Below are 26,614 nucleotides of genomic sequence, written 5' to 3' on the forward strand. Positions count from 1 at the left end.
GTTACAATAAGGGGGCTGAGCCTGTGGTCCCCAAAGATGGGAACGGTGCTGGCGGCTGCAGAATCACCTAGGGAGTAGGCTAAAAATATGGATGTGTAGACCCCACCGTCAGAGGACAGGACGCATGAAGCCTGGGCAGGCCTCCAGGAAGCTGTAGTTTCAGTGAGCAGTCAGTTTGGGAATTCTGCGCCAAGCACCCCATTCCCCAGTTCCCACAGTTGCACTGGGAGCTGGAAGAGCAGTTATGAGCCAGCCCCACCCCAGGCTTCCCGCTTCCCCATCCACTCCCCTGACGTAGCTAGATCAATATTGACCATTGGCCCCTCCCCGGCCCCTGCCTCCTGCCACCCCAATTCCTAAAACTCTGTGAGACCCTGGCCCTGGGTCAGCAGAGTCAGGGTCAAAGCCAGCCTTGGGGCCCCGGAGGATTTCAGTGGCGCCCCACTCCGACAGTGTATCCGGACCTCCTGCTGCTTTGGCAGGACCTCCCTGCCCACTGGAGAAGCCATCCGAGCTCTTAATCGTTAACTCCATCCAGCAAGAGGGGGCCAATCCCAGAGCCCAGCTCTGAAGAATGGGCACTGCTCCCCTCTGTGGCTCTCCAACCCATCCATTTTACGGATGGGGACACTGAGGGCCAGCCTCCAAGGCACCTGCCATGGAGCTGGAAGTTACCAGCTCCCCTCGGGCTTCCATCGTTGCCCCTGGCTCCAAGCACACCCATCCCACCCTCCTTCTCCCTTTGCTGGTTGGCGGCAGTAGCTGGGCCTCAGTTTCTTCATCTGCACTAGGGACAGCGGGCTCGTGAGAACCATCCCACCTGCAGGGCTTCTACCTGCCACAGTTTGCAGTAAGCACTGACGGTGTCGTTTTTTAAATTATGCACTGAGAACCTGTATTATCCCATTTCATTTCCTGCCGGGGAAGCCATTGTCCACATCTTCCATCTGAGGACACCGGGGGTCAGAGATGAAGCAGCAGAGCCAGCTGGGTTGCCCAGCCAGTGGACAGTGAAGCCAAGACTGGGCTCCGACTGGCAGAGTTCAAGCTTGCCTTGGCTCCTGTTGGCTATCGTTCTCGAAGGGAGGCTGCTGACAGATACTGTGGACATCAGGGGAAGAGGCTTTCTTTCCCTCCAAGAGAAAGTGATCCTGGATGCGGCGTTAGGAGGAGGCCTCAGCGTGGCCAAGGGGGGCGGGCTGCTACCCTGTCCTGGGGGAGAAGGTCAGGCCGCAGGAAGTCAGGCGAAGACGGAAGGGGAGTGGGGGGGTGGAGTGCTGGCCAAGGATCCACGGGCGGGCAGGCAGCCCTGGACGCCCTTCCAGGGCAGGACCAGCGTCAGCAAGGCCTCAGGCCCCAGAGGGAGTGGCCTGGAGCTCAAGGAGCCAAACTTTCCATGAGCCATGGGCAAAAAATGAGTCTGGAGAAGAGTGTCCACCGCAAAACCGTAGGCTCAGCAACCCAGGGTCACGTGAAATTCAGAGGGGCTGGGGCTGTCTTAACTCTTTGCTGGCTGTCCCTAGAACCCCCAACATGTTGCTTTCGGTTGCCGCTGTGCTGTGCAAAATTGTGAACGGGCACCGCGGATCCCCAAGGCCACACAGCCAGGGAGGGGCAGAGCTGGGAATGAACCCAGGTCTGTGTGGCTGAGCAGCGCTGGCCCCCCACCACCATGCCCTGCCATGGCCCCAGGTGCCTTGGGGTCCGGGGAGAGCGCTGGAAGTGTCTTAACTACACAGAGATGAAGGGGGTTGTCTCAGGAGGCTGTGAGCATCCCATGCACGCTGAGCTGGGCTGTCACAACTCACCAGGTGTAGGGCTGAGCCAGGCTCCCTGAGGACCCCAGGAGCCCACACCTGGTGGGGAATGGAGGGCGTGTGGAGGATGGCTAGGAGTCCCATGGGTGAATGGGGAAGACACTGGAGCCTGGGCCTGCTCAGGGTACCATACATGGTGAACTTGGCTGGGGTGGTAAAGGGGACCACAGGGGGCAGGGCCTACTGAGAACCAAACACAAAGTAACCGTGTGACCCCAGTGTTGTCTGTTGACCCTGACTTGACCTTGGGAATATGGCTGACTCTGATGGTGTAGAGCCCTCTCCCCTGCCCGCTCCTGCTCTCCTTCCTCCCTCAGCCTCTCAGATATTTACTCGCACAGATCATAGGCTAGAAGTGACTGCGGGTGGTCAGTGCCCCATCTCAGCGCTTCCCAGTGCCCCCCAAGAGAACACCATCTCTGATGGGTCCTAGAACATTCCTAGAAGAGGAATGAAGGGCCCCAGGGCACCCTCTCCACACTGGAGCCAAGCACAGATGCTGCCCCCCAGCTCTTCCCTGCCAGCCTCCCCAGGTCAGGGGGCCATGGACACAGAGATCAGCTGAGAAGGGGAGCAGAGCATTGAGCGGGGGTGGGGACCCCGGGCCTGGCCTCAGCTCCTGTACGTTCTCAGCATGGGCCAGGGCCCTGGTAATGCCCAGCCTCTGCAGAGCCGTGGGCCTGCCAGCTACCCTAACCGAGCCGCGCTTGTCAATCAGCTGCTCATGTTTAAATGGGGAATGTCTCACAAAAATCCAAACTTCCAACTTCTCTTAAAAAGCCGGGGTATCTGGCAAGCTGAGCCCATCCTTGTGAGGGGCAGCCTCCCCTGAAGAGGCGTGCTTCCTTCTCTAGCGCCCCACGCTCCCCCCCCACCCGTCTGACCTCGTCTGACTCTCCCCCATGCTCGCTGGGGGCCAGCCACCACGCCCCTGCTCACACCTACAGCTTCGCTCACCGGGCTGCTCCGCTTGGCTCTGCCAGCACTGCGGTTGTCACCTGCTAGGGCATTCTAGGGTTCCAGGCTGGGGGTCTACTCCCAACAGGGCTGATGTCTTCCTTGAGCTGCCCTCTATGCTGCCATGGGTTCCTCCAGCCGGGGGGTCCCTGGTCCCCAATCAGTTCCCACTGCCGTCGGCCGGGCTGGGTCTGTTCTGAGCCAGGGTGACTTGAAGTCAATAAAGGGACGGGCATGGGGGCCGTTGGGAGGTGACGCTGGTGGCAGAGGCGGGAGAAAGGTGAGGTGGCAGGACCAGTTGTCTGGCAGCGGTGGAAATGGGACAGACAGGAAGATGGGGCAGCAGGACAGACAGGAAGATGGGGCCAGGGAGGACAGACCAGGAACCTCAGGGCCCGGGCGCTGGAGTGGTGAGCGAGGGCAAGAGCAGCCAGAGAAAGTAAGGCAGGGGCACAGGAAGTGAGGCAGGGGTAGGGTGTGAAGCCGGTAGGCTCCCTAGACTCTTGGAATCCTCCGATCGCAGACTGGGAATATGGGAGAAGAGAAGCCCAGACTTCTAGGTTGCCCATTCTGGACGCCCAGGACCGCAGGCTGCAGCCAAGAGGCTGGGCGAGGAGTCCTCATAGGACCATGGCCGTCCTGGGGCCCGGGGCTTGTCCTAGAGGGAGCCGGGAGGGCCCTGAGGGGACTTCCTCTTGGGATGGGGCCACGGAGCTGGCGCCGGGCTCTATGAGCAAGGCTGAAGCCTGCCCCCAGGGTGTGGGAAGAGGCATCTTGAATCGTGAAGGCCATTCTTGCGCCCTCAGCAAATTAGCAAACCCATGCTCTTCCTCCATCTAGAGCCCCAAACAAAGAGGAGCAGGAGGGGGCCTGGCCCTTTGTTAGGGGAAATTAATAAATATCCGAAATATGCAGCAGCCCCTCCTCTCCACCCCCAATCAAAGCCTTCACAAACACCTGGGCCTCGCATTTGAAAGGCCCTGGGGCTCTTTTATATGGCCAGGTCCTGCCAGGAGGGGGTGGGTAGCACCAGGAAATTCTTCCAGCCTGGGAAACTCAGGGCTCCTCCCAATCCTGGTCTTCCAGCCCCAGCTACACCTGCTGGTGAGGTCGGGGAGCAGCTGGAGCTGGGAAGGGGAATGCCAGCCACCCAGGTGTGTCTCCCGCTCTGCCTGCCTCAGCTGGGTAACCCTGAGCAAGTCTTGCCCTTTGAAGGGCCTCAGTTTGTCCGTACGTATAACAGGGGCTAAGTGGCTTCCTCATCTTCGGGGCCCTTCCTCAACCCCATCCCCCCAGCACTGCCACAGAAAAATGGGACAGCAAGTGTCAGAAGCCAGGAGAGCCAGGAAAGCGAACAACTGAGCCTCAGTTCCCTCATCTGTCCAACAGAAGCTGGAAAGCCCTGTGCTGCCCACCCTTGTTCTCAGCAGTAAGGAGAAGGGGAAAGAAAGATGACCTCAGTGGTGTTTATTAACAATAAACCAACAGAACATGGATGGGTTGGGGAGACGGCAGGAGAGAAAGAGGGCACACAGGCCGGCCCAGTTGCATGAGGGTGCCCTGCCCCCTGGGGCATGTTTTCATGATCCACCCTCCTCTCTCAGGGAAAGAGGGACCCCAGGGCAGCCCCTCCTGTGCCTGGGACTGAAGATGCTGAGGCCTCTGGCCACAGGCCTGAGGTGCTGGCTGCCCTTGGCTCCCTGCCTCCAACCTCATGCCTGGGCCCAGAGTGGGCAGCATCAGGACAGACAGCCATGTGTGCGGACCACCTCCGAGTCTCTCAGTTGCCTTGGTTGTCCACAGCCAGGGCCAACGTCCCAGCAGGGCCAGGAGCTGGAGGAGACATTGAGGGCCACCAGAACAGCGAGAAGAGAACGGAGGGGCTTTGGGTCCTGACTCTGAGCCTCACTCCCACCTCTTCACTGTGTCCTCTGTCCTTATCATGCCCACGGCTGCCACACCGGAGGGCACGGGCTCCAGGGAGGGAAGCCGCGGGCCCTTCTCAGAAATGTGGGGTCAAAAGAAAATACATTAGTTTCTCTGGGGGGGGAAGAAAAGTGTGGGGACCTCATCCTTTTCCCACCCCACCCCCTCACTTAGGCCAGCAGTCCCTCGCCTGCCCTCCACAGGCCTCCCACCTCCACCCTGGCCCCTCTAATTCACCCTGCACACTGACCCTGAAAGATAGTCTATCTAAAGCACAACCAGATCATGCAAACCCCTGCCCCCCCCTTGTCCCCTGCTCCCCCTCCCCCCAAGTCGTCCTTCCCACCTGGACCCTGCCGTAAGCTGGTAACACCTAGGTCTCTGCCCTGTTCTCTGGGGGGGGGCACTGGAGCTACACTGGGGCCTCCACGCCCAGCCCCCCTCTTCCTCTCTCCCTCCCACCCTGCCCATCCTCCAGGGCCCTCAGACCCCACCTCCTTCAGGAAACCTGGCCCCGGGCAAAAGAGCCCACAGGGCTTTTCTCCCACTTCACTTGCTAACCCTCAAGGCCTGGGACCTTGTGGGCCTCACTGCACCTGGAGTGTCCCTGCCCAGCTCAAGATTCTGCCTGTTCAAAGTGTGTGGGGGCAGGCTCCCCTAGAAAAGAGAGGAGTCTGGCTCTGAACAGAGGAGAGAATGATGCCGGCTGCCACAGAAGACAGGGAACTGGTTGGCCAGGAGGCCTGGGGTCCGGTGCCCTCCGCCATGTGAGCTTGGGCAAGTCCCTCCTCCCTGGCCTCAGTTCACCCACCTGCACGATGAGGACTGAGCTTGGAGTGGGTGTGTGTGCGTGTAGGGAGAAGGTAGACAGAGGAGAGGCAGAGGCCACGAGACAGGACTTGCCCTGGGGACAAGCATCGCCATGGCGACCGCCCATGGCCTCGGGCCTCTCGGAACCCCGCGGGGCAGGTCTACCCTTCCAGCCTGGCCGGGCCTCCCCTGGCCACCTGGCTCCCGGCTCACATCATAGACTCCTCCTCCTCGGCGATCTCGCGGTCCACCTGGACGGCGGCGTTCTCAAAGCTGGTGACGCCCCCGTACTTGCGCATGTGCACCACCAGGGGCTTCGGCGACTGGCTCCCTGCCAGCGTGGCCACGTACATGCCGGTCCTGTTCTCCTCCAGCGACGGGCCCCAGTCCATGGCCGGTCGGCTGGCCTGCTGGAGCCGCTGTGGCAGAGCAAGGACGGCAGTGACAACGGCGGGCGGCCGGGCACCCGCAAAGCCCTCACCAGGTCACCTGTGTCAGCCCTTGCACCAGTCCCAGGGGGTGGGGTGCTGAGGGCAGTGCGCTTCCCCAGGGGAATGAGTCACATGCCCAGACAAGAGTCCTGCTCGGCTACTCACACGCTGGGTGGCCTTTGGGCATGGGATTTAAGCTTTCCACGCTCGGTTTTCCCCTCTGTCACCTGGGGACCGTGACGCCTTCGTAGGGTCGTCAGCAGGCGCTGAGCTAGAGCACCGGCAGGGTTGCTGGGAACAGGCTACGATTACCTGCCGGCCAGTCCAGGGCCACTCTGGGTCCCTTCCCCTAAATGCTGAGTCCTAAGCAGCTGGGAGCTTTGGCGAAGAGCCAGGAGCCGGGAGCACTGAGGCAGGATTGTCACTGACCCTCCAAGTTTCTCCTAGTTGGCCTCGTTCTGACGCTGATGTCTGACCTTTCCCTCTCGAGCCCCAGTTTCCATGGAAGGAGGGAGGTGACTAAGATCATGACTAAGTCTGGACGTTCTAGGGTTCCTCCCTTCCCAAACCACATTCCCCAAGCCCTCTGTGCGCCCTGTGGGGAGAAGAGCCCCAGAGCCTTGGAGGAGGAGAGACAACCAACATTAAGTGGAGCCTCCTGGGTACAGATTCAGGGAGGACAACGTGTGCAGGGACCTTAGCCCGGGGCCCAGCACGGCCCCACACGCAGAGCACGGTGACCCTTACTGGACTGTTGTAGAGCGGGTGACCCCCTGCTCAGAAACCTGCCCGCGGCTGGTCATTTCACTTGAAAGAAGAGCCGAAGTGCCCACCACGGCCTCCATGGCCTGGCCCCTGTCTACCTCCCCGACCTCAGCTCCTGACACTCTCCCTCCACCCACACCTGCTCTGATCCAGTCTTGCCGACCTCCTTGAGGCCTTCAGACATGGCAGCCCCTCCTGCCTCGGGGCCTTTGTGCTGATTGTCCTTCTGCCCGGAATGCTCTTCCCTTAGATATCTACCTAGATCACCTTGTCGGTTGGGTCAGCTGTCACCCCCTCACAGAGGTCTCCCCAGCCACCCTGGCCAAAATACTTTCCCATCATTCTCTATTCCTAAACTTTGCTTTTGTTTCATTTTTTTATTATTTTTTAAAATATAGCACTTACTACTACCTTTATGTGTGTGTTTATTGTCTGTCTCCCACATTAAAACCCAAGCCCCCCTAGAGCAAGGACTTAGAGTTCCCAACTGAACAGGGGAGCCTAGACCAATGCTTCTCGACCCGAGTACTCTGGACATTTTGGCTGGAGAGTCCCTGTGTAAGAGCTCCCTGCACACCGACGGGTGCTTACCAGCATCCCTGCTCTCTTCCCCCTGGAAGCCAGTAGCATCCCCTGTGCACACTACCCTCTTATGACAAGCAGAATGCCTCCAGACGCTACCAAATGGCCTCTGAGAGCAAAATCACCCCCACGAGAATCCCTGATGTGGAACAAAACATTCACCGCGTCCCAGCTCTATGCTAAGTTGGGCTTCTTCAACCCTTACAGTATCCCTGTGAGAGGGACATTAGGACTTTCACCCTCCACCCCCACAGATATTATCTGGAAGTAAAGTTCGGCAAGGTTTGTCAACTTGGCCAAGGTCACGCGGGTGACAAGTGGTGATGCTGGGATTTGAACCCACGCAGTCTGACTCCATCCTAAACTTAAAAGACTCTGTTTTTCTGCCCTTCACAGTTCTCACAACATCGATGAGCTTCTTTTCTTCTCACAGCAACCCTTAGGGGAGGGATCACTGTCCTCACTTTCAGGACAGAGAAAAGCAGCATTCAGAGAGGTGCATTAACTCGCTTAGGGTCACACAGCTGGCAAAAGGCAGACCCCGGATTCCACCTAGTGTGTCAGTGCCGGAAGCCCTGGTCTCTGAAGGTGGTACTCGGGAGCCGGGCAAGGACTCGTCTGCAGTGCCCCCCACCCAACAACACGGCCCTTTGCCTGGCTGTTAGCGGCTGCGGCAACAGGGCAAGAGGGAAGCGTAGCAAGGCTTGGGAACCACGAACTTCCAGGGGGCTGGAGCCCTCTACCCTGAGCAACACCCCTCTCCTCCTTTCCTTTGCGGACACCTTGGCTCTCAAGCAAGGAGACAAGTTTCCTCGAGCCGTACAGGTGGGGCTCCCGAGGTTGAGAGAAGGCCAGGGCTTTGCCGCAGTCACACAGCGGCTGGAACCAGAGCAGTGGCTGGACTCCAGGACGGCCCTGTGGTCTGGGTGCTGCGGCCACAACCCCTGTCTGCTCTGAGCCTCTCTCCAGGTGCAGGTATGAAGGGGGGTGAGGGACACCTGAGGGCACAGGGGAGCTGTGTGGGGAATGGGAGCAGTAAGGTGCTGGCAAACAGATTGAGGGGTGCAGGAGGCTTGATTTGTAGCCAGTTCCAGTGGTATAAACGTTCCCATCAAGGTCGATTTCAAGTTATCAATGATTTAAGAACCAGCTCACAGCATCCCTGAATATTTAACGATTAGCTCTCATGAGCGAGTAGCAGCTGGCTCCGGCATTATCCCTGATGGGATATATGGGCTATGTGTCGGGGTCCCTAGGTTCTCTCCAGGGTACCTAGCAGTCTCACTCAGCTCTGCTCACTGTGACAGCCTCTTCCCACCAGAGGGACTCCACACCCATGGCCTCAGAAATACAGAGAGTGCAGTGAGACTCAGAGAGGGGCCGAACATTGCAGTGGTCACACAGCCTCACCACACACCCACTGGCCCACTCCCCTCTTTTGAGACTGCGGCTCCCACGCTCAAACAGCTTGCAGTCTCTGCTTTCTGGATCTCTTCACAAAGCCTGGCGTGGGCAGGGCTCCCACCATCAGCCCATTCCCGGGTCACACATGGGCTGCAGCCCACCCTCTGGGGTCCCTCAATCTTGCCTTCTGACCCTGAGTTCCCACAGGGAAACTTTGGGCTGGTGACCAGAGTTAAGTCCTGACCCCTGCCCGACTCACAGTAGGACCCGGGACCATTCCCTTGTCCTCTCCCCAAGACATGTGGGCACTGGCCGACACCAGGGGTCTTTGGGTTGTGTGCACCCCTCAGGGGCCTCCCATGGTGCTAGGGGCCACAGGGCAGGACCCGAAGCCCCCTGAGCCTGCCTTACCGCAAGCAGGTCTGAGAGGAGTCATAGCCCAGGCTACTGGTTGGAAAAGGCTGTGAGGCCCTGGGTAAGGTGCTGGGGCAGATGTTTTCTGTTCTAGTAAGTGGGCCCAGGGCAGGGCCCGGGGTCAGGAAGGCCGGGGGCAGATGAGGGCGGGCCAGACTTACCTCCCAGAGCGAGCCCTCCTCCCGAAGCACAGCCACCAGCATGCCGGCGGGGATCATGAGGCAGGACAGCAGGCCCATCAGGATGCCCAGCAGCTCGGCCCAGGCCGGGAACCGGTAGCTGCCATACTCTGAGGGCTGGTACTTGACGATGCTGTACACCAGCAGGGCCTGCAGGCGGCGGCCCCAGCATCACAGCGGGCTTTGGGCAGGCCCCAGGGCTTAGGCCGGCCCAGGTCTGAGCTCCCTGGAGGCCTGAGAGAGCTCAGCCCAGAGCCGCCCAGGGTCAGAGATAACCCAGTCCTAAGCCATGTAGAACCGGAGACAGCTCATCCCCGGAGCCTTTGTGAGGCCTGGGACAGCCCAGCTCGGAAGCACCCAGTTCCTGAGACAGCCTGTGCCTGAACTCCAATTCCAAGGCTGAGAAAACACAGCCATGCACCAACATACCAGCCTAAAGCCCCAGCCCTAAGGCCCTGAGGCCTGAAAAAGCCCCACTCATTTTGCTAACCACACTTGGGGCTAGGCCCAGCACAGCTACAGAAGCTGGGGGCATCGGGGCGCAGGGGAGTAGGCCCAGATCCTGGTGCCCGCCCCGCCCTCAGCTCTGACACTGGCCCACTCTGGGCCGGGGCAGCCCTGCCGGACTGCATGCTCAGAGGGCGACGCTATTCTCAGCCCTGGGTCCCATCCCTCCTTCCCACCGGTTACCAGGAGAGTGGCCGGGGACAGGAACAGCCAGCAGGCCCTGAAGTAGAGGCCCGGCTTGAAGCCCAGCATCATGTGGACGTCCCGGCAGAACCGCTGGATGCCTGCACAGGGGAGGGGAGGAGAGTGGCCCCGCCAGCACCTCCCACAAGCACCAGCAGCACCCCCTCCACCCCCACTGCCCCCACTGGAGACCCTGGCCCTTGGGACCAGGGACCCAGGGCAGGGGGACTCGAGTGTAGACACCCATCCTCCCCCTGTGGGGAACGGAACGTCAGCTCCCTCTCCCACGGCCCCTCTCACCATACACCCTGGTGACGGCGAGGCACGTGGTGACCACCACCACCATGAGCCCGAAGCTGGCGCTGTAGTCGTCCAGAAGCACCAGCCAGTACATGCCTCCCTGGAACACAAGTCACAGCGCTGGGATCCCCTCACCACAGTCTTGTTCCCCAGTGCCACCCCCGTCTCCAGGCAGGAGGCGGGCAGGAAGCAGCCAGGATGGTGGTGACAGCAGGATGATGACCATGTGACCGCTGCCTACCTGCCGAGCCCTTTACGCACATCATCCTATTGGAGCCTCACATTTTATTGGTGGGAAAACAGGCTGGGGAAGGCGAAGCCACTTGTCCTGAGGTCAACCCGTAAGTGCAGGAGCCAGGCTTGAAGCCAGGTCTTCTCTACTTTGAAGCCAGGATTCTGGGTCATAGGCCAAGCTGCCCTTGGGTAGAGGGCCTGGGGCGGGCTGGCTTCCTCCCAATGAGGAAGCAGCAGGTAGCCCAGGGAACAGTCAGATATTGGGGCAGGCGCCTGGCCTGGCCTCCGCCCCCTGGCGGCCCTCCGTCCCTGCAGCGGCACTCACGTCGGTGGTGAGGACCAGCCCCATCAGGTACATGGCCACGCAGATGAGCCCCGAGAACACAGCCTTCTTGGGCCGCAGGTAGTATGGGAACTCGTCTGTCACAGCTGTCACAATGGTCTCCAGGAAGGCAAACTGGGGGGAGGGGGGGGGGGGGTCAGAATTCACAGACACATGTGCACAGACACGCAAACTCACACAGAGATACACCACACACAGACACACAGCTACGCCATACACACAGATGCACGCACACACAGACACACGTCATACATGGACACACACGCGCGCACACGCCCCGCAAGGGGCCCACTGGCTCAGACAAAGCTCACCTGGCTATCCAAGCCAAGAGTCAGGAGCATAAAGAAGAAAAGGAAGGACCAGAAAGGCGACAGAGGCAGCATGGTCATGGCCTGTGGGTAGACGACAAAGGCCAGGCCGGGGCCTGGGCCGAGGGCACAAAGGGTCAGCAGCCTGGGGCACGAGGTCGGCCCCCACAGGCACACTCAAACACACACAGCCGCTTCCACCCACGTGGGCACACTAGTTCAGACAAATGCAGAGATGTACCCTGACTGCACACTTCCCACACTTAACTCCTAGGACCCAGGCCGGTACGCTGTCGGTGCTCAAGGAACACAGGGTGACAGAATCGGTGAGTTGATCGCGAGCACAGGAAGAAACATAAGACACTCTAAAACCTCATTTGCATCCACTTAGGTATACCATCACTTACACAAACAATCCCACTAACACACGTACTTGGACACGTCCACTGGCACAAGCCCCTGATTCACATCACCATCTGAACCCTCGGTTCACTTGCATAAGACATCCTGACATGGGAAATGACTCACATGGACAAGCAAGGCAAGTCACTAAGATGCGACAGAACAGAAGACAATGTCGTGCATTCACGTGCCTGCAGACACAGGCTAACGCACACTCCTTTGCCCTCCCACCCCCTTTGCCCTTGGACACCCAGAGACCACGCGCACTGGATGAAGCCACCCATGACCTGGCCGGTGCACACTTGCTCCCTCGCCCGGCCCCGGCTGTGCCCAACACACACCCTCACGCCCCAGGACTGGCCAGCCTGCCCACCTGCTTTGGCTACTTGGTCCACAGGCACACCCAGCTCCTGAGACATGTAGCCCAGCACAGAGAAGATGGCGAAGCCAGCCAGGATGCTGGTGATGGCATTGCCCAGAGTGACGATAAAGGTGTCCCTGCCGGGGGAAGTCCAGGCACACAGGTCCAGGCCAGAGCGAGCTGGCCCCGCCCTCACCCCACAGGGCCTTCCGTGGCTGGCCACTCTCATCCCTGCTCCGGCCCCCGGGTCTGGGAGGCTGCACTGACCTGTAGATGTTCTGGTGAAACGTGTTGTAGGAGGCAAAGGTGAGGAGACCCCCGAAGCCCACACCCAGGGAGTAGAAGATCTGAAGAGCGGCTTCGACCCACACCTGTGGCAGGGAAGGACGCAGGTGGAGAGCAAAGACAAGGGGCTGGCACACCACGGCCCTGTCCAGAGGGCCAAGGAAAGAGGAGGGAGGAGGTGGGGTGGGAGCTAGTCCACAGGTCCAGGGACAGCGTGGTGGAGAGCCTGGCTCAAAGTGACATGGGCTGGGAGCAAAGCCTGTTCGAGCACTTACACGGCGGGACTCGGTAAGTCCCTTTCCCTCTCAGTTTCCCTATCCAGGATCTAGATGATGGCTAAGCTTACCGGATTCTGAAGGAAGTAGTGTCTTATGTAAATTTCCAGTAGACCCTTATTGACAACAAGCCCGTGGAACCCCTTTACTTCCTCCCTGGAGTTGGAGGGACCTGGATTTGATTCCAGCTCCCCCACTTTGTGGCTGTATGGCCTAGGCAAGCCACATCACCTCTCTGATCCTCGGGTCCGTCCTCTGTCGTGCAGGGACAGGAACAGTAGCTCCCTCACAGGGTGGTGGTAAGGACTAATGACTACCTACGTGCCAAGGGCTAGGGTTACGCAGTCAGCAGCTTATAAGCTGCTAATAAGAAATTTAGCTGTCGGCACCACTGTTTCTGTCATACTAATGCCCTCCTTGGGGTCTGGAGTCAGACAGATCTGGGTTGGAATTCCAGCTCTGCCGCCCCCTAGCCATGTGATCTTAAGCTTATCACTCTTTCGGGCCTCAGTTTCTTCATCTGTAAAACGGGAGAATAATGTCTACCTTTTTTTAATGTTTATTTTTCTTAGTAAGCTCTACACGCAATGTGGGGCTCAAACTCATGGCCTCGAGATCAGAAGTCGCACACTCCTCTGACTGACCCAGCCAGGCACCTCAGAATAATGTCTACTTTGTAGGACGGTGAAGAATAAGAAATGAAAAAGACTTAGAGTGTTGAGCACAGGATCTGGTACGGGAGGCCCGCCACAGGGAGGATTCCTACCCATTGCCCTTCTTTTCCCCAGGGAGCCCTCCTCCTTCTATTCCCTGGCTCAGGCCTGACCCCTCCCTCTGCACCTCAGCCCTGAGGGCCTCACCTTGGAAGACAACAGGTGGTGGAACTGGGGGGTGAGATAGAACTGGATGCCCTTCCAGGCCCCCGGGAGGGTGACTCCTCGGACCAGCAGCATGAGCAGGATGAGGTAGGGGAACGTGGCCGTGAAATACACCACCTGCGACGTGGTAAGTGGGGATGGAAGGCAGGGGTGACCTTCCTTCCACCCGGCTCCTCTTCCAGAAGTCCCCATCTTACCTAACTCGCCTCCCCAACCTTTGGGGAGGCCAAGCAGAGAACACCCATCATCCATGATACTTCTCTTTCCCTCCCCGCCTCCCTTCCTCCGCACATGGATCCCTCATTTAAGTCCCGTCACTGCTTCCCAAGGCGTCCCCAGCCCATCCACCCCCTCCAGCTCTGCTGTGCCCCGCTCCGGGCCACCCTCGGCCCCTGCTTGGAGGCCCTGCCTAGGGTCGATGAGAGTCTCCCCCTCCCTGGGTCCACTCCCCTCGCCCCCAGCCCATGCAACCCACCCTGCGTGGTCACCTGCCACTGTGCATTCCCAGAGCCCCCTCCGTCCTGACTCACAGACCCACCTTCCAAGCATTCAACAAACACTCATGGAGCCTCCTCAAAGCGCCAAGCACTGGGCCAGGATACAAACTTGAGTAACAGAGAGGTCCTGTCCTTGGCCAGTTTCCGGTCTGGTGAACCAGCCTGGCCACCGTCCATCCTTACCTCCGCCTCTTTCTCCAGGCGGTGCCTCCGGCCCCCACCCCCACTCCTACCCCCAACCTCCTCCCCACTGACATCTTTTCATCCTCTCAGGCTCAGGCCCTGCCCTGCCGCCTCCTCCAGGAAGCCCTCACCCCTCCCAGCCCCTCAGGCCTCTAGGACCTCGCAGGCCTCACCTTGCCCGAGGACTTCACGCCCTTGAGGATACAGAGGAACACGATGACCCAGGCCAGCAGCAGACAGAGGCACAGGTTCCAGCGGATCCCCCCAGGGCTGCCAATGCCCCGGCTGCCTTGGATGTGGAGGACGTAGCGGCTGTGGGCGATGAAGAGTTGAGTGTCCTCTGGTCCCCCTGCCACACTCCGCGGGCAGGGCGTAAAGCTGTGGCCAGCCAGGTTACGATTACTGGCGGCGTCAGCGTCACGATTACCGGCTGGCATTCACTGAGTTTGATTCTGCAATAGGCTGGTGGCACAATTGACACCTTCCTTCCCTTAATCCCCGCAATGACCCTCCGAATGCTATTACCGTGCCCACTTCGAAGAGAAAGCACCAGAAGCCCAGTGCATTGTGTAAGGTCACACAGCGGGTCAGTGAAGAGCTGGGATTAGAACCCAGGGTCCACCTGACACCAGCCCCTGGACTCAGCCTTCCGGGTGCACGCTGAGCCCCCCGGGGACACTGGCCCATTCCTGCCTCCTCCTGTCCCCAGCAGCTCGGGGGCCCTCCCAGACGGCCACTGGGCCGCCGATGGCCTGACCTCCAGTACTCCTCGCTGGGGCTGACGGTGCTGGTGAGGTTGAGGGGCAGGGCCCCGTTGCCGTCCTTGGAGCCTCTGTGCTCAAGGCAGAGGTCCGTGTTCCACCAGTTGCCACAGTGCTCCCAGGGCAGGCTGCTGGTGAGGGAGGCGAAGAGGTAGAAGAGGACGTAGGCGATGATCGCGTTGTAGTAGATGGCCACCAGGCCCACGATGAGCAGCGTGGCCGCGCCGGCCCCTGGGCGTGGGGAGAGGCGGCGCCCTCAGCTCGAGCCTCCCTGTGGGCCAGGCTGCGCCGCCTCCGGAAGCCAGCCCCTCTCCGGGCTTCACTTCCCCCTCTGCCCAGAGGCTGGGGCATGCGGGCAACCTCCCTGCCTCCCCCGGGCCCAGGCCCCTGCCAGGACTAGAAGTCCTCACCTTTGAAGAGGGGGCTGATTTTCCAGACGGCCAGGGGTCCCAGGCTGGAGAACTGGCCCAGAGAGAGCTCGAGGAAGAAGAGGGGGATGCCACAGATGGCCAGCATGAGGAAGTAGGGCACGAGGAAGGCGCCTGCGTGGAGGAGGAGGGCGGTTGGTGGGGGAAGGTCGCAGGTGGGTCGGCTCCCCTAACGCCCAGCTCCAGCCCCGCCCCTCTCCTGATGGCAGACACCTGCGACCCCATGGAGCACTTCACCTGTGGATTGGGACGGCCTTTTACACCAGACCACGGAGGGCTACGGGGGCTGGTGGGCTTTACCCTCCTGTGCAGCCCCAGTCCCCAGAGCAGGGCTGGGCTCAGAGCAAACGCTGAGTGAATGAAGGAATAGATGAGTGAATTCCCTGCTGGAGAAAGTGTAAACTTCTGGAATGCCCTCGGGATCTGGCCCCAATCTACCTCCCTGTGTGTGGTCTCTGCTACCTTACGCACTTCTGGCTGCCACCAGCGGTCCCATGTGCCCAATATCCCTCCCCATTTGCTTCCCCTATTGACAGCCAGCTCCTTTAGAAGACTGCCCACCCCTGCAGGGCTCTGGAAGGGCTGTCAGTCGCACCAGCCGCCCTACCCCCTTGGGGCACAGCTCCCAAGGCAGGCCAGTTAGAGGCCCTCCCTGCGGTCCTCTACAGCCGCACCCAGAGGGAACAGCTCTGAGGCTCAAGTCACCATAGAGCTGTCTGTGGCCATCCCCCACCCAACTGCAAGGAGGGAGCCGGTCACAGGAGAAAATGAGGTCAGCACCCTGAGAGAAACACAATTGGGAGCCAGGGAAAGGGAGAGCCGACGGAACCGTGGCCATTATGGAGTTCCTAGAGCATCAAAGGCCAGCTCCAGTCCCACGCTTCCCGGCCACGGCAATTCATGTTATCCTCGCCTCATCCCCTCCTGTTTGGATTTCTGCCGCTCTGCCAATAGGTGCCTCTTGCACGAGCTTGGCAGAGACGGGAGGAGGCTTCGAGGGTGGGCGGGGGCCACACCAGCTCTAGAGAAGGTAGTCCTGGAGGTGGAATGTTGGGTCAGCCACCGGGAGACCTTGGACAAGGAACCTGGCCTCTCCGAGCCCTGGCTGTCACGTCAGGACAACCGTGCCCACCCAGGAGGGCTGTCATCAGGGTTAAAGGCCTGGGGCTGGCCGATGGCCAGTGCTCAACCCCAGCTATTGTCAATGAGACTCAGAACAGTCACTTGATGGTGAAGCAGGGACAACAGAGGATTTGTTGAAGATGGGACAGGCTTCGTGTTTGTAGTTTGAATGGAAGGAACCAGGAGAGGAGGACAGATCGAAAATTCACAAGTGGGAAGGACCTGGAGGGGGCGGGGAGGAGGGGGGATGGGAGAACTTGGAGAGCACGGTGGTCACTGCCAGGCAGGTACAGCCTGCTGTCATGAAGCAGAGACAGCTTCTCTGCCCATCACTCAGGGCCCGGGAAGTGCCTAGGCTTCAGCGGACAGGTGAGGAGGTATCCACGCTGGGCATGAGAGAGGAAGGAAGGGTTTGGGTGAGGAAAAAAGACAAGGCAGAGAGAGCTCACTTCTCCCGGCCCCATGTCACTGCTTTCAGTGAATCCTGTTCAAGGCCACATAGGAGATGGTGTCCAAGGCCACTGAAAACCTCAGTCCTCTCCAAGCCTTGGCCTGCTAGCCTACACACCCCTCCAACAGGCCCCCGGCCCCTACCTCCGCCGTTGGTGTAGGCCCGGTAGGGGAAACGCCAGACGTTGCCCAGGCCCACGCAGTAGCCGATGCAGGACAGCAAGAAGTCCAGCTTGCCCGTCCAGTTCCCCCGGTCTGCGGCAAAATCCACGTCCAGGTCGACATCGCCCTGGTCACTGGGGGTCATCAGCAGGTCTGGGGTAATGGGCTGCCGGTAAAAGAGACTAAGAGGTGAGGCCAGGTTGGAACTGTGATACAGCCCACCCCACCCCCAAAATAAGAAGATGAAATCCAACAGGGCTGAATGCAAAGATACTCTATGGGTTGAGAAAAATCAACTGCCCTTACCTGGGCTGACATGTCATATGCAGGAGCTCCTTGGGGTGGCTGGTCACTCCAAACTTAGGAGGCCAGCAGGGTGGCTCAGGCGCTAAGAAAGCCACCTTGATCTTAGTTTGGTTAACACAGAGGTCAAATCAAGGGGTGGTCCTAGGTTGATGACGACGATGACGACGACCTTAATAATAGTTACCATGTCTTGAGCTCTTATTATGTGCTCAGTGCACTAAACGTTTTACCTGATTTCATTCTCAAAACAACCCTATGAGCTAAGTACTTGTCTAAGCGCCGTTTCAATCACGAGGACCACTGAGGCTCAGAGAGGAGCCAAGGTTTTATAAAGTTAGCTGGTGGAGAGCTAGGTCTCACACCCAGAGCTTCCCAGCATGGAAGCCCGAGTCTTCAACCTCCAGTGCTGGCCTTTTGCTACTCTGTTCCGGGCACCGTATTTTAAGAAAGACACAGATAGCTTGGAGCATGTCTACAGGGCAGATGGCCAGACAGGAGGGTGTCTGGGAGAAGCAGTCACAGGACAGGGGAAGAAGTAGGGGCCCCCAGCACAGAAAGAAGAGGGCTTGGAGGGAACATGGCCTCCCCCGAGGGAGGAATTCGATTTACGCTCTGGTGGCTCAAGGAGGTCTATGGAGGGCTGCGAATGTTTGTTCACGAGCAGGAAGAGGCTACTGAGTTCGGATCTCTCTCACAGAAGTCATAATCTTCTTGTCACTGCAGGAGAGATGCAGGCAGAGAGGGGAACGGAAGCCAGCTGTCCCCAAGATCCCTGCCTGCGATTCAAGGAGGGTGGGGAAGTCCACTGGGTCTTCTCCCTCCAGACTGGGGCTGGGAAATGGAGGCCCTCCTCCAGCTGCTTGAAATGCTGGCTAGGGGATGAGTTAGCACGTCTATGAGCTGCCCAAGCTGAGGGCCTGCAAGGAAGCCCAAAGATACCAGGGTAACCTTCTAAAATTCAGAGAGCAGTTCCCCCAGTGTGTCTCCTGGAATGGGTCAGTAGAAAGGGACAGCCATGCCCTTCCCGTTTGCCTCTGAAATTCACACCAATGGCAGAGAAAGATGGAGCTGCAAAGAGGGCCAACTGTCCGATAACATCAGAGTTCTGAGAGAGGAGAAAGGACCCCCTGCTGAGGAATGGTTGTGAGGTAACAGTGATATCTCTGGACTGGGAGTCAGGAGTCTACAGTTCTAGTCCCAGGTCTGTGCCACTTCACGGTGTGACTTGAAAGAATTTTCTGAGCCTCAGTTTCCCCATCTCGACACTGAGGGGATTGAATAAATCAGTGTTTCCAAAAATACATTCTTTGGGATGTTCATACATGCTCAGTGTAAGAAAAGGATTCTTGAGTAAAAGAAGTTTGGGGAACACTGGGTTAACACAAAGCAAAATAGTTTGCTGCAGGACTTGTCAGGTCATTTAATGCACCAATACCCACTGCGACTGACTAGAATAGACAGTATTCTGCAATTCTATTTAAGAAAAGGGTTTAAAAAACTAGCATGCTGAGATTTACTCGGAGAAATGTAGGTCTATCTGTTAGTCTTCTGGCTCTGCTGGTCTGTGAGGCAAGCTTCACCAGAGACTCTGTTGGAGACACTTGTGGTGGTTGAAGACCAGATCGGATTCTAGCACGGGGACTCGGTAATCGACTACTGATCAGATATTTTTCCCCCTAAAATTGTCCTTCCTGGCACTAGCCAAGTAGGTGTCTACACACAAATTGGGTGGTGACAGAGGAGGCTTTGCAGGGATTTTGTCCTACGAGCATTGCCGGGATAAAGACGGTGAAAGGAGAAGAGTGCAGGTGTCATAGGATGGAGGTGTCCAGGCGCAGTGACAGGGTCGGGGCAATGGGTTTTGGGGGGGTGGAGTGGGGGTGACAGTCTTGGGTTGGCTCTCAGGGACAGTGGCGACCACGGTAACGATCCTGCCTGAGGCTGGCTATTGGCCAGAGGGGCAGTGGTAACAAGGACAGCCTGGCATAATTATGGGTGACGGCGATGCTGGCGATAATGTGAACAAGCCGCTTTTCCGGTAATTGGGCTCGCGGTGATCTCAGACATGCTGGGCTGAGGGTAGCAGCAGCCCCCAGACCTACCTGAAACCCGCCCCCGCCCTCTGATGCCCCTTTCCACAAGGTTCCTCCCCAGCTGGGTGAGCATCGGCCCTCTGGAATCACTCCCTGCCAGGTGAGCTCCAGGTGAGCTCCAGCTGACACTGGCCCCTGATACGGGGTAATGTGGCAGGCTGGTCACCCTGTGAGCCCCCCAGCCCTGTTCAGGCCAGCCGGCAGGAGGGCCCAGTAATGAGGTTCCTCTGATCCCTCCTGAGAAGCTGCTGCCCTTTCTCTGCTCACAGAGCAGTCCCGGCTCTCTGTTTCCATGGTGACAAGAGTTCCAAGAGCAGGATGCTGCCAGCTCTCCTGTCCCCCACCTCCCCCAATCAGAGGGAAGCCTGCTTCTGCTCCAGGGACAGAGGATTGGGTCCTCCAAAGATGAACCAATCCCAAGACCACCTGGAGCCCCCAACCCCACCATGGGGTGAATCCCAGGAGGCTGGCACAGAGAGGATGTGACTGGCGGGGAGACAAGTAACCAAATCAATGGGGCAGGGTTGGAAGCTTAATGAGTCGCTTCACACTTCCGCCTGGGTGTGAAGATCCCACCCCCGATTCCCCCACTGCCTATCCCGAGTCACGCAGGAACATAATCCCGAGTTTGTCAGACCTGCACCCCCTCTTTTAGGGACCAAGAGATGTAGGTCACCAGCAGTGGCAGGTGCTGGAAGAGGTTAGCCTGCCCCAGGCCAAGGCTCTCATACCTTCTTCAGGATGCGAGAGACAATAGAAATCTGGAGTCCAACTTCATCATTGTGCTGATGAGGAAACTGAATTTCAGGGAGGGGAAGGGATGAGTCCAAGGTCAAATAGCAAGTTAAGGGCAGAGCAAGACCAGAATCCACACCCCTGACTTTCAGCCCAGTGCTCATCTCCGAACAATGCTGCTCCTTTGCTGATACCTGGCATTTCCTCCCTCCCTGCCCCTTCACCTTGAGACCAAGGGAGAGGACACTGAGGCCAGGTGGCCCCACCCCTGCCCTGGTGGTCCTAGGTCCCTCAGCCTATCTTTAGGAAAGCAGCAAGCTGCATCCCCCATGTCTGTTTTCTTTCTCCTTGTCTATACAGCGGGGGTAACAAGACCTAGCCCCTAGAATTTGTGGAGGATTACATGAGATAAGGGTTTATAGAACACGGCCATTTACACACTTGTGTGGCCCTGTGGCAGCGAGGGGCAGGAGCTCTTGTGGGGAGGGAGAGGAAAGAGGAGAGAGGAGGAGAGTGGAAAAGAACGGCAGGCAGGACCCAAGAGACCCACAAATGGCCTCAAGAAGTCATTCATGTCAGTGGATAAAAAAGACCCACTTATCATCGCGGTTCCACGCCCAGCTGCACGGGGGGCAGAAGGCTTGGATGGGGGGCAGGCGGAGGGGTCAGTAACACCAGCCCCTGGGAGTTCTCGCTCCCATCTGCATCTACCAGCCTCTGTGGGGTCACCACATCCTCCCACCCCACTCAGGGACAGTGGGGACTGCTTTGGTGCCTTGATACTGGAGCTGGATCGGCAAATGATAGTCCCGGTTAGAGAATGGACTTGCCCAAAGTCACAGGGGAAGTGACATCTGCAGAGATAGTGCCCAGGAGTTCTGACTCCTTGGCTAGGACTCGTACTTTTAAGCCAAAGCAAGAAAACTTGACCCAATACCCTCCCTCCCTGCCCCCCCCCCCACAGGGTACTTGGCTGGGAGATCTAACAGGAGAAATGGGGAGGGGCTGCAGTCTCAGCCCAGGGCTCCAGAAGCACAGATATGGCCCCCTCTCTCACGCCAGCTTCCACCCCACCCCCATATCCCTCGGGTCTCCCATTTCCTTCCTCCCTGCCTTTGCCTCCTGTCAGCCCTGCCGGTGGGCAGCCTGGGGTCTTAGCAGGAAAGCTAAAGCTGGTGGGAGGAAGCAGGTGGTGGCCTCCCGCAGGGCAAAAGCCGGGCAGGAAAGACAGCGTCCCCCTGCTGGTTCTCAGAGGCTGCTTCAGTGCAGAGCGCGAGGATGAGGACCAGGGCGGCACCCCACCCCCACCCCCGAAATTAGTCCAGCTCAAGGCTGGCGCTCAGCTATTCTAACACCCCCAGCCCCAATCAGTCCCTGGGGGAAATGGGTGGGGGACTGGGAGGGGGCGGGCGCCTGGCCCCTGCCACCCCTACCCCATGCCTCTTGGGGCTGCAGACACCTGTTCGAAGGACCTGGCCCAATGAACCCCAGCCCCATCACACAACACCCCGACCCCCAGATTTGAAAGGCCTTGTCGCCACCCTCCACCCCCTGAGGGCCGTGACCCCGCCCCTCCTTGCAACCTAGCTCAGCCCGGCCTCCCCCAGAGCTCCGAGCCGGTCCAGGTGCCCTCTCCGACCCTCCCGGGGCTTGGAGGGGGGCGGACCTCTGCACCCCTCCCTCAGGTGTGCCCCCGCCCCCGTGTGCGCCCCCGTCCTCCTGTCCTACCTTGCGCTGGTGAGCTCCCTGGAGCTTCTTCATCTTGGAGGGCGGGTTGCCGGGGCTTGCGGGCTTGGCTTCCCCTGAGAGCAGAGAGCGAGCGAGAGAGCCAGAGATCGCGCCGCCGGCCGGCCGCCGCGACTTTGCCCCGGCGGCTCCCGCGCACCGGCTGGGGGGCGCGGGCGCAGGCGCTGCCGTCTGTCGGCTGCGGGCGTGGGGCGTGGGGCGTGGGGCGCGGGCTGGGCGCTGCGAACGCCCTGCTTCTCCCTGCGCAGCCCCCGAGGCTGGGGAGGGGTGCACGGCTGCGCCCGCGGAGACACCCAAACAGACGGGCTGACGGACGGACAGCCGGGGGATGCGCGCGCCCCCGCACGCAGAGCTGCGATTGGAGGGGCCCCGAGCGCGGGAGGAGGGGGGTCCGCGACGGAAACCCTCGGAGGTCTGGAGGCCTCGGCCACCGTCTCCTGAGTGACCTTGGGCAGGTAACCTGCCCTCTCTGGGCCTCCCTTTCCCCAGCTGGGCGATGAGAGAGGCAGGCCACGTGCGTGGACACTAAGGGCCGGGTCCTGGGTTTCAGCGATCCAGGGCCTCCTCTTCTTTGCTGTGTGACCTTGCCCACGTTACTTAAGCTCGCCGCGCTTTTCCAGATGAAAGAGGCCCTTTCATCTGGAAAATGGGGATAAGAATCTTACTCCCCTTACAGTAATGTGAGGAATCTGGGGAGATCGTGCACGGAAAACATGTAGTACAGGGCCTGGCACATAGTAGGGGCTCAGCTGACACTTAGGGACTATGAGTTGCCCACTCCTACCACAAAAGGAGCAGGGGCCATGAATCAGATATGTATTCAGTCGTCCAATCTACCAGTATTTATCATTCCAGATACCGGGCTAGGTCTTATTGTTTCAACACAGTGACCTGGAGAGACAGACGGCATCATCCCTATTTTATGGATGAGAAAACTGAAGCAGAGAGGTTAAGTTCCTCACTCAAGGTCACAGAGCTGGTGGGCGAGACCAGAGACAGAGCCAGTCCTCATGGACCTTCTTGGTGGTCTGGAACATTTCTCCTTTCGCTGGGATGGAAGAGACTCAGGGAGGTTTGGGCAAGAGTAGACGGGGCAAGCGGGACCATGCTGTTGTGACGGCTTGTGACTTAGATCATGAGCACAGGTCCCTCTCCACCAGCAGTGTGACCTCAGGAATGTTATCATTTCATGTCTCTAAAATGAGCCATCAGAGACGCCGTGCCTGTCCCACCTCTCAGGGCGTTGTGAGGGTCCGTGTGAACCTGTGACTAGGATGGGAAATTATTAGCTCGAGTGTTCATACCCATTGGTCTGGTATAGGCTAGTGGACACAGCATATGCTTTGTAACTCGTGCCCCTTTCACTCAAAAGTGAACCAGTTCAGACACTAAGTCATAGGGTTGCCCTACCATCAGCCAACACGGGAAGTCTTCGGGGAGAGTGAGGATAAGGGCCTGCTGTCTCTCATACCCCTGGAGCCTGGAAGGAGGCAAGAAGGGTTTAAATCGAAGCCCAGGCCTGGTAAAGGGCCTGGTTGAGTCCTGGGCCCACCTCTCCTCACCAGGTCCCCCCGGCTGCTCCTTCCTTTAAGCCCGGCCTCAAAGGGCAGGCAAGGGGCTCTCCAGATGCAGGAGAAAGGAGCCCTTTGGGCGTGAATATGAAGGGAAGGAGCATTCATGAAACCCTACTGTGGGGGCGCCTGGGTGGCACAGTCGTTAAGCATCTGCCTTCGGCTCAGGGTGTGATCCCAGGCTCCTCTGCTGGGAGCCTGCTTCTTCCTCTCCCACTCCCCTTGCTGTGTTCCCTCTCTCGCTGGCTGTCTCTCTCTGTCAAATAAATAAATAAAATCTTAAAAAAAAAAAAATGAAACGCTACTGTGTTCATTGGATGAAGGCTTATATCCAATATCGAATTCGTAATTCTTTCCAACAGCCTAGGAAGACAGGTTTGTGCATCCCCATTTTGTGCCTGAGGGAACCGTCTCAGAGGAATGAAATACCCAAGGCCATCCAGAGCGGAATCTCTGGGCTTTGGAGAAGGCAAAAGCCCGTGGCTCCTGAATCCAAGAAGGCCCAGGCAGGACCCCCCTGCCCCTCCCCCAGGTCCTGTCACCACTTCTCTCACAGGACAGGCTACAGCTTTGCTGAACAACCCCGTCATTAGACATATGGGTTTCATTAGACCCTATGGAAGGTCCAGAGAACCACAGGAAGAGGGAATAGAGGTGAGGCATTGGCTCAAGAGCCCTGGAAGACTGGCCTCTTTACGGCCCCTTCCCAGTTGTGCCTGCTTCCCCCAGATTCAGCCCTGGGGGGAGCCAGCCTTGGGGTAGCGGGAGGGAATAGGACTGGATGGGGTGACCATGGAACATCAGTGGCAGTCACTGGGGCTGTGAGTGCAAATGGGTCCAGACTCACACTTTTCAGATATGGAAACTGAGGCCCAGAAAAGGCAGGACAGAAAGGAAAGGAAAGGAAAGGATAGGAAAGGGGAAAGGAAAGGAAAAAGTGAAAGAAAAGGCAGGACTTGCGCGATCACTACATGCGACAGAGGCGGGGTTAGTCCTGGCATCTACGAGTCTGACTGCAGCCCTTGCAGGAAAAGTCTGGTCTTCCTCAAACAAATAAAACCCCAACATCTTCTAGAAGATATTGTCCACATAAGCCCACCTGCCCACTGAAGCCCCAGTCTTATGATCATACAACTGGCCACGAGTTCAGCCACCAAGCACATTTGACATCATTCCTTCTCCCTTATCCCAGAGCAAGTTTGGGTCCTACTGGGCAGAATAACTACTTAGGAATCCTAACCAGTAAATAACCTATCTCCCTTACCCCCTTCCCACCTCTCTCTCTCTCTATTTCTCCTGGTCTCACATCAAACCAGAATGGAGATGTGTGCTGATTTAAGGAAAGTGTTAGATGAAAATGTACTTCCTTTTATTATATAGGGAGATATTTTTAAAAGCATATAAATAAACATTTTTTATTTGCTAAAATGTTCAGACTTTATCGCTGCAGAGCATGTGTTTTGTTACACCAGCGAGTGGCGACTGTGAAAAAGGAGGAATCCGACTGCTAGTCCATCTGGTATGATTCAGAGAAAGTGGCTCTGGAGCAGCCGCACTGGGACGGGCTTGCCCTCCAAAGACGCCCTGTCCTAGGCCTGCTCTGCTCCCTGGCCCTGCCTCCCATCAGCTGGGCACCCCATCCCCCCGGAGCCAGGCTGGTTTCCTCGGAGCTCCGCAGTCCTCCTGCCCCCATCCTAACCCGTTACACACGCATGCACACACGCGTACCCTGGGCGGTAGGAGACCTCCCCTATTCCTCACGCTGGGCTGAATCCTCCCCTCGCGCCGAGCCGTGGCCCTCTCTGCTCTGCCCGCACCGATCCCTTGGCAGTCGATAGGATTGGCTCCCCTACGGACTGAGGCTTTCGGCATGACATTAGGGGTCTACGGGGGAAGTTGCATGCAGAACATAGGGCTCATGTGCATGTTTCTGATTTGCTAGAGGCCCTGACCAAGCCATGGGCCTCTGAGGACCAGGCCAAGCCCTATCGGACGTTTGTCTGGACCCCTGGTCTCCAGCCCCAGCTCAGGCCCACCACCTGGGGGAGGGCGGCGTAAAATCGCCATACGTAAAACAGAAGCAGCAGCAGCTTTCCTGACAGGGAGGCTGGACTACCTCTTAGCACTGGGTGGGCTGCAGGGTCTGACAGGACATGAGGGGTCCCTTTCCTGAGCCTAACCCCCGGGGCTCCAGGGGAACTCTCTGAGTGATAGGGAACTCACTATTCACAAGGCAGCCCATGATGCAGCTTGCAAGTCGTTTGAGACCAAAGTTTCCTTTTTCCTGGAGCTCGGACACCAATTGACAGGTGAGCACCCGCCCAACTTGTGGGTGCCACCCAGCCCCCTGAGCGCCCATGTGGGCAGCAGCCGCAGCCGACCCAGCCTGCCAGGCCCGGCTGCTGACCTCCCGCCAGACAGAGGTTTTCCTGTGGCTGGGGACAGACTTCCCAGGCCGCCATCTGCCCTCAGTACTGGCCGGGGTGGGGGGGAGTTAGAACAGGAGGCAGACCTGCCAGCGTCTCACTCTTGGGCGGCAACCGCCCTGCGAGCAGGTGGCTGAAACCCAGCACCTACCTGTGCTAAACACAATTCTGTGATGGGTTCAAGGATTTTATTTCCATTTGACAAATGACGAGGCCAAGGCTCAGAGAAGCCAAGTGACTTGCCTGAAGTGTCAGAGCTGGGAGGCCGTCAACTGGAGGCCAGGCCATCTGACCCTGGAGCCTGCTGCCGAATGTTGAGTCCCCCCCGCCCCGCGGCATCCCCACACTCCGGAGCACGTGGTGTTCGCTGGGGCGTTGGCAGGTGCTCATAGGGGGCTCCCGGGTAGCAAAGCATGGAGAATGCTGGATTAAAGAACATTCAAGGGGCTTCTTTGCTGCAGGACTTGTCAGAGCCTTTGATGTGTTAATGTAGCCCTGGGACTCTCAGAGAAGGGTTGAGTCTGCAGGACTTCCCAAACTTACTGGACCTGAGTCACATTTCTTTTCGGTAAACAAACTCCTCAGTTTTACAGATGGGGAAATAGGGCCCAGAGAAGGGAAGCAGTTAACCCGGGGTCATACAGCAAATATTTTTGAAGCTCAGAACACTGTATGCACTCCCTGCCAGCCCGCCTCCCGCCAACGCTCTTCCTCTGCTCTTGGAACCATAGTCCTTTCCCTGGCGCCACCTTGCTCCCCCCCCCCCCCCCCCC

General features: G+C 58.5%; 1 protein-coding gene across 1 annotated transcript in view; it reads right to left on the minus strand.

Annotated features, from left to right (window-relative positions):
* Nucleotides 1-5,171: 5,171 nt before the first annotated feature.
* SLC6A7 (solute carrier family 6 member 7) overlaps nucleotides 5,172-26,614 on the minus strand; it is a 21,910-nt gene continuing 467 nt past the window's right edge. The window contains exons 2-16 of the mRNA XM_040630617.1: nucleotides 21,827-21,900; nucleotides 16,947-17,130; nucleotides 16,802-16,836; nucleotides 15,213-15,399; nucleotides 14,799-15,033; nucleotides 14,215-14,353; nucleotides 13,344-13,478; nucleotides 12,191-12,294; nucleotides 11,936-12,060; nucleotides 11,164-11,276; nucleotides 10,835-10,966; nucleotides 10,276-10,375; nucleotides 9,976-10,076; nucleotides 9,268-9,435; nucleotides 5,172-5,929 (exon numbers count right to left, since the gene is read on the minus strand). Of these exons, the coding sequence (XP_040486551.1) occupies nucleotides 5,720-5,929; nucleotides 9,268-9,435; nucleotides 9,976-10,076; nucleotides 10,276-10,375; nucleotides 10,835-10,966; nucleotides 11,164-11,276; nucleotides 11,936-12,060; nucleotides 12,191-12,294; nucleotides 13,344-13,478; nucleotides 14,215-14,353; nucleotides 14,799-15,033; nucleotides 15,213-15,399; nucleotides 16,802-16,836; nucleotides 16,947-17,130; nucleotides 21,827-21,900 (2,042 nt within the window). The 3' untranslated portion in view covers nucleotides 5,172-5,719. The remainder of the gene's footprint in view (nucleotides 5,930-9,267; nucleotides 9,436-9,975; nucleotides 10,077-10,275; nucleotides 10,376-10,834; nucleotides 10,967-11,163; nucleotides 11,277-11,935; nucleotides 12,061-12,190; nucleotides 12,295-13,343; nucleotides 13,479-14,214; nucleotides 14,354-14,798; nucleotides 15,034-15,212; nucleotides 15,400-16,801; nucleotides 16,837-16,946; nucleotides 17,131-21,826; nucleotides 21,901-26,614) is intronic.

The sequence above is a fragment of the Ursus maritimus genome, unplaced genomic scaffold (assembly GCF_017311325.1).
Source record: "Ursus maritimus isolate PB19 unplaced genomic scaffold, ASM1731132v1 scaffold_15, whole genome shotgun sequence".
Classification (NCBI taxonomy): domain Eukaryota; kingdom Metazoa; phylum Chordata; class Mammalia; order Carnivora; family Ursidae; genus Ursus; species Ursus maritimus.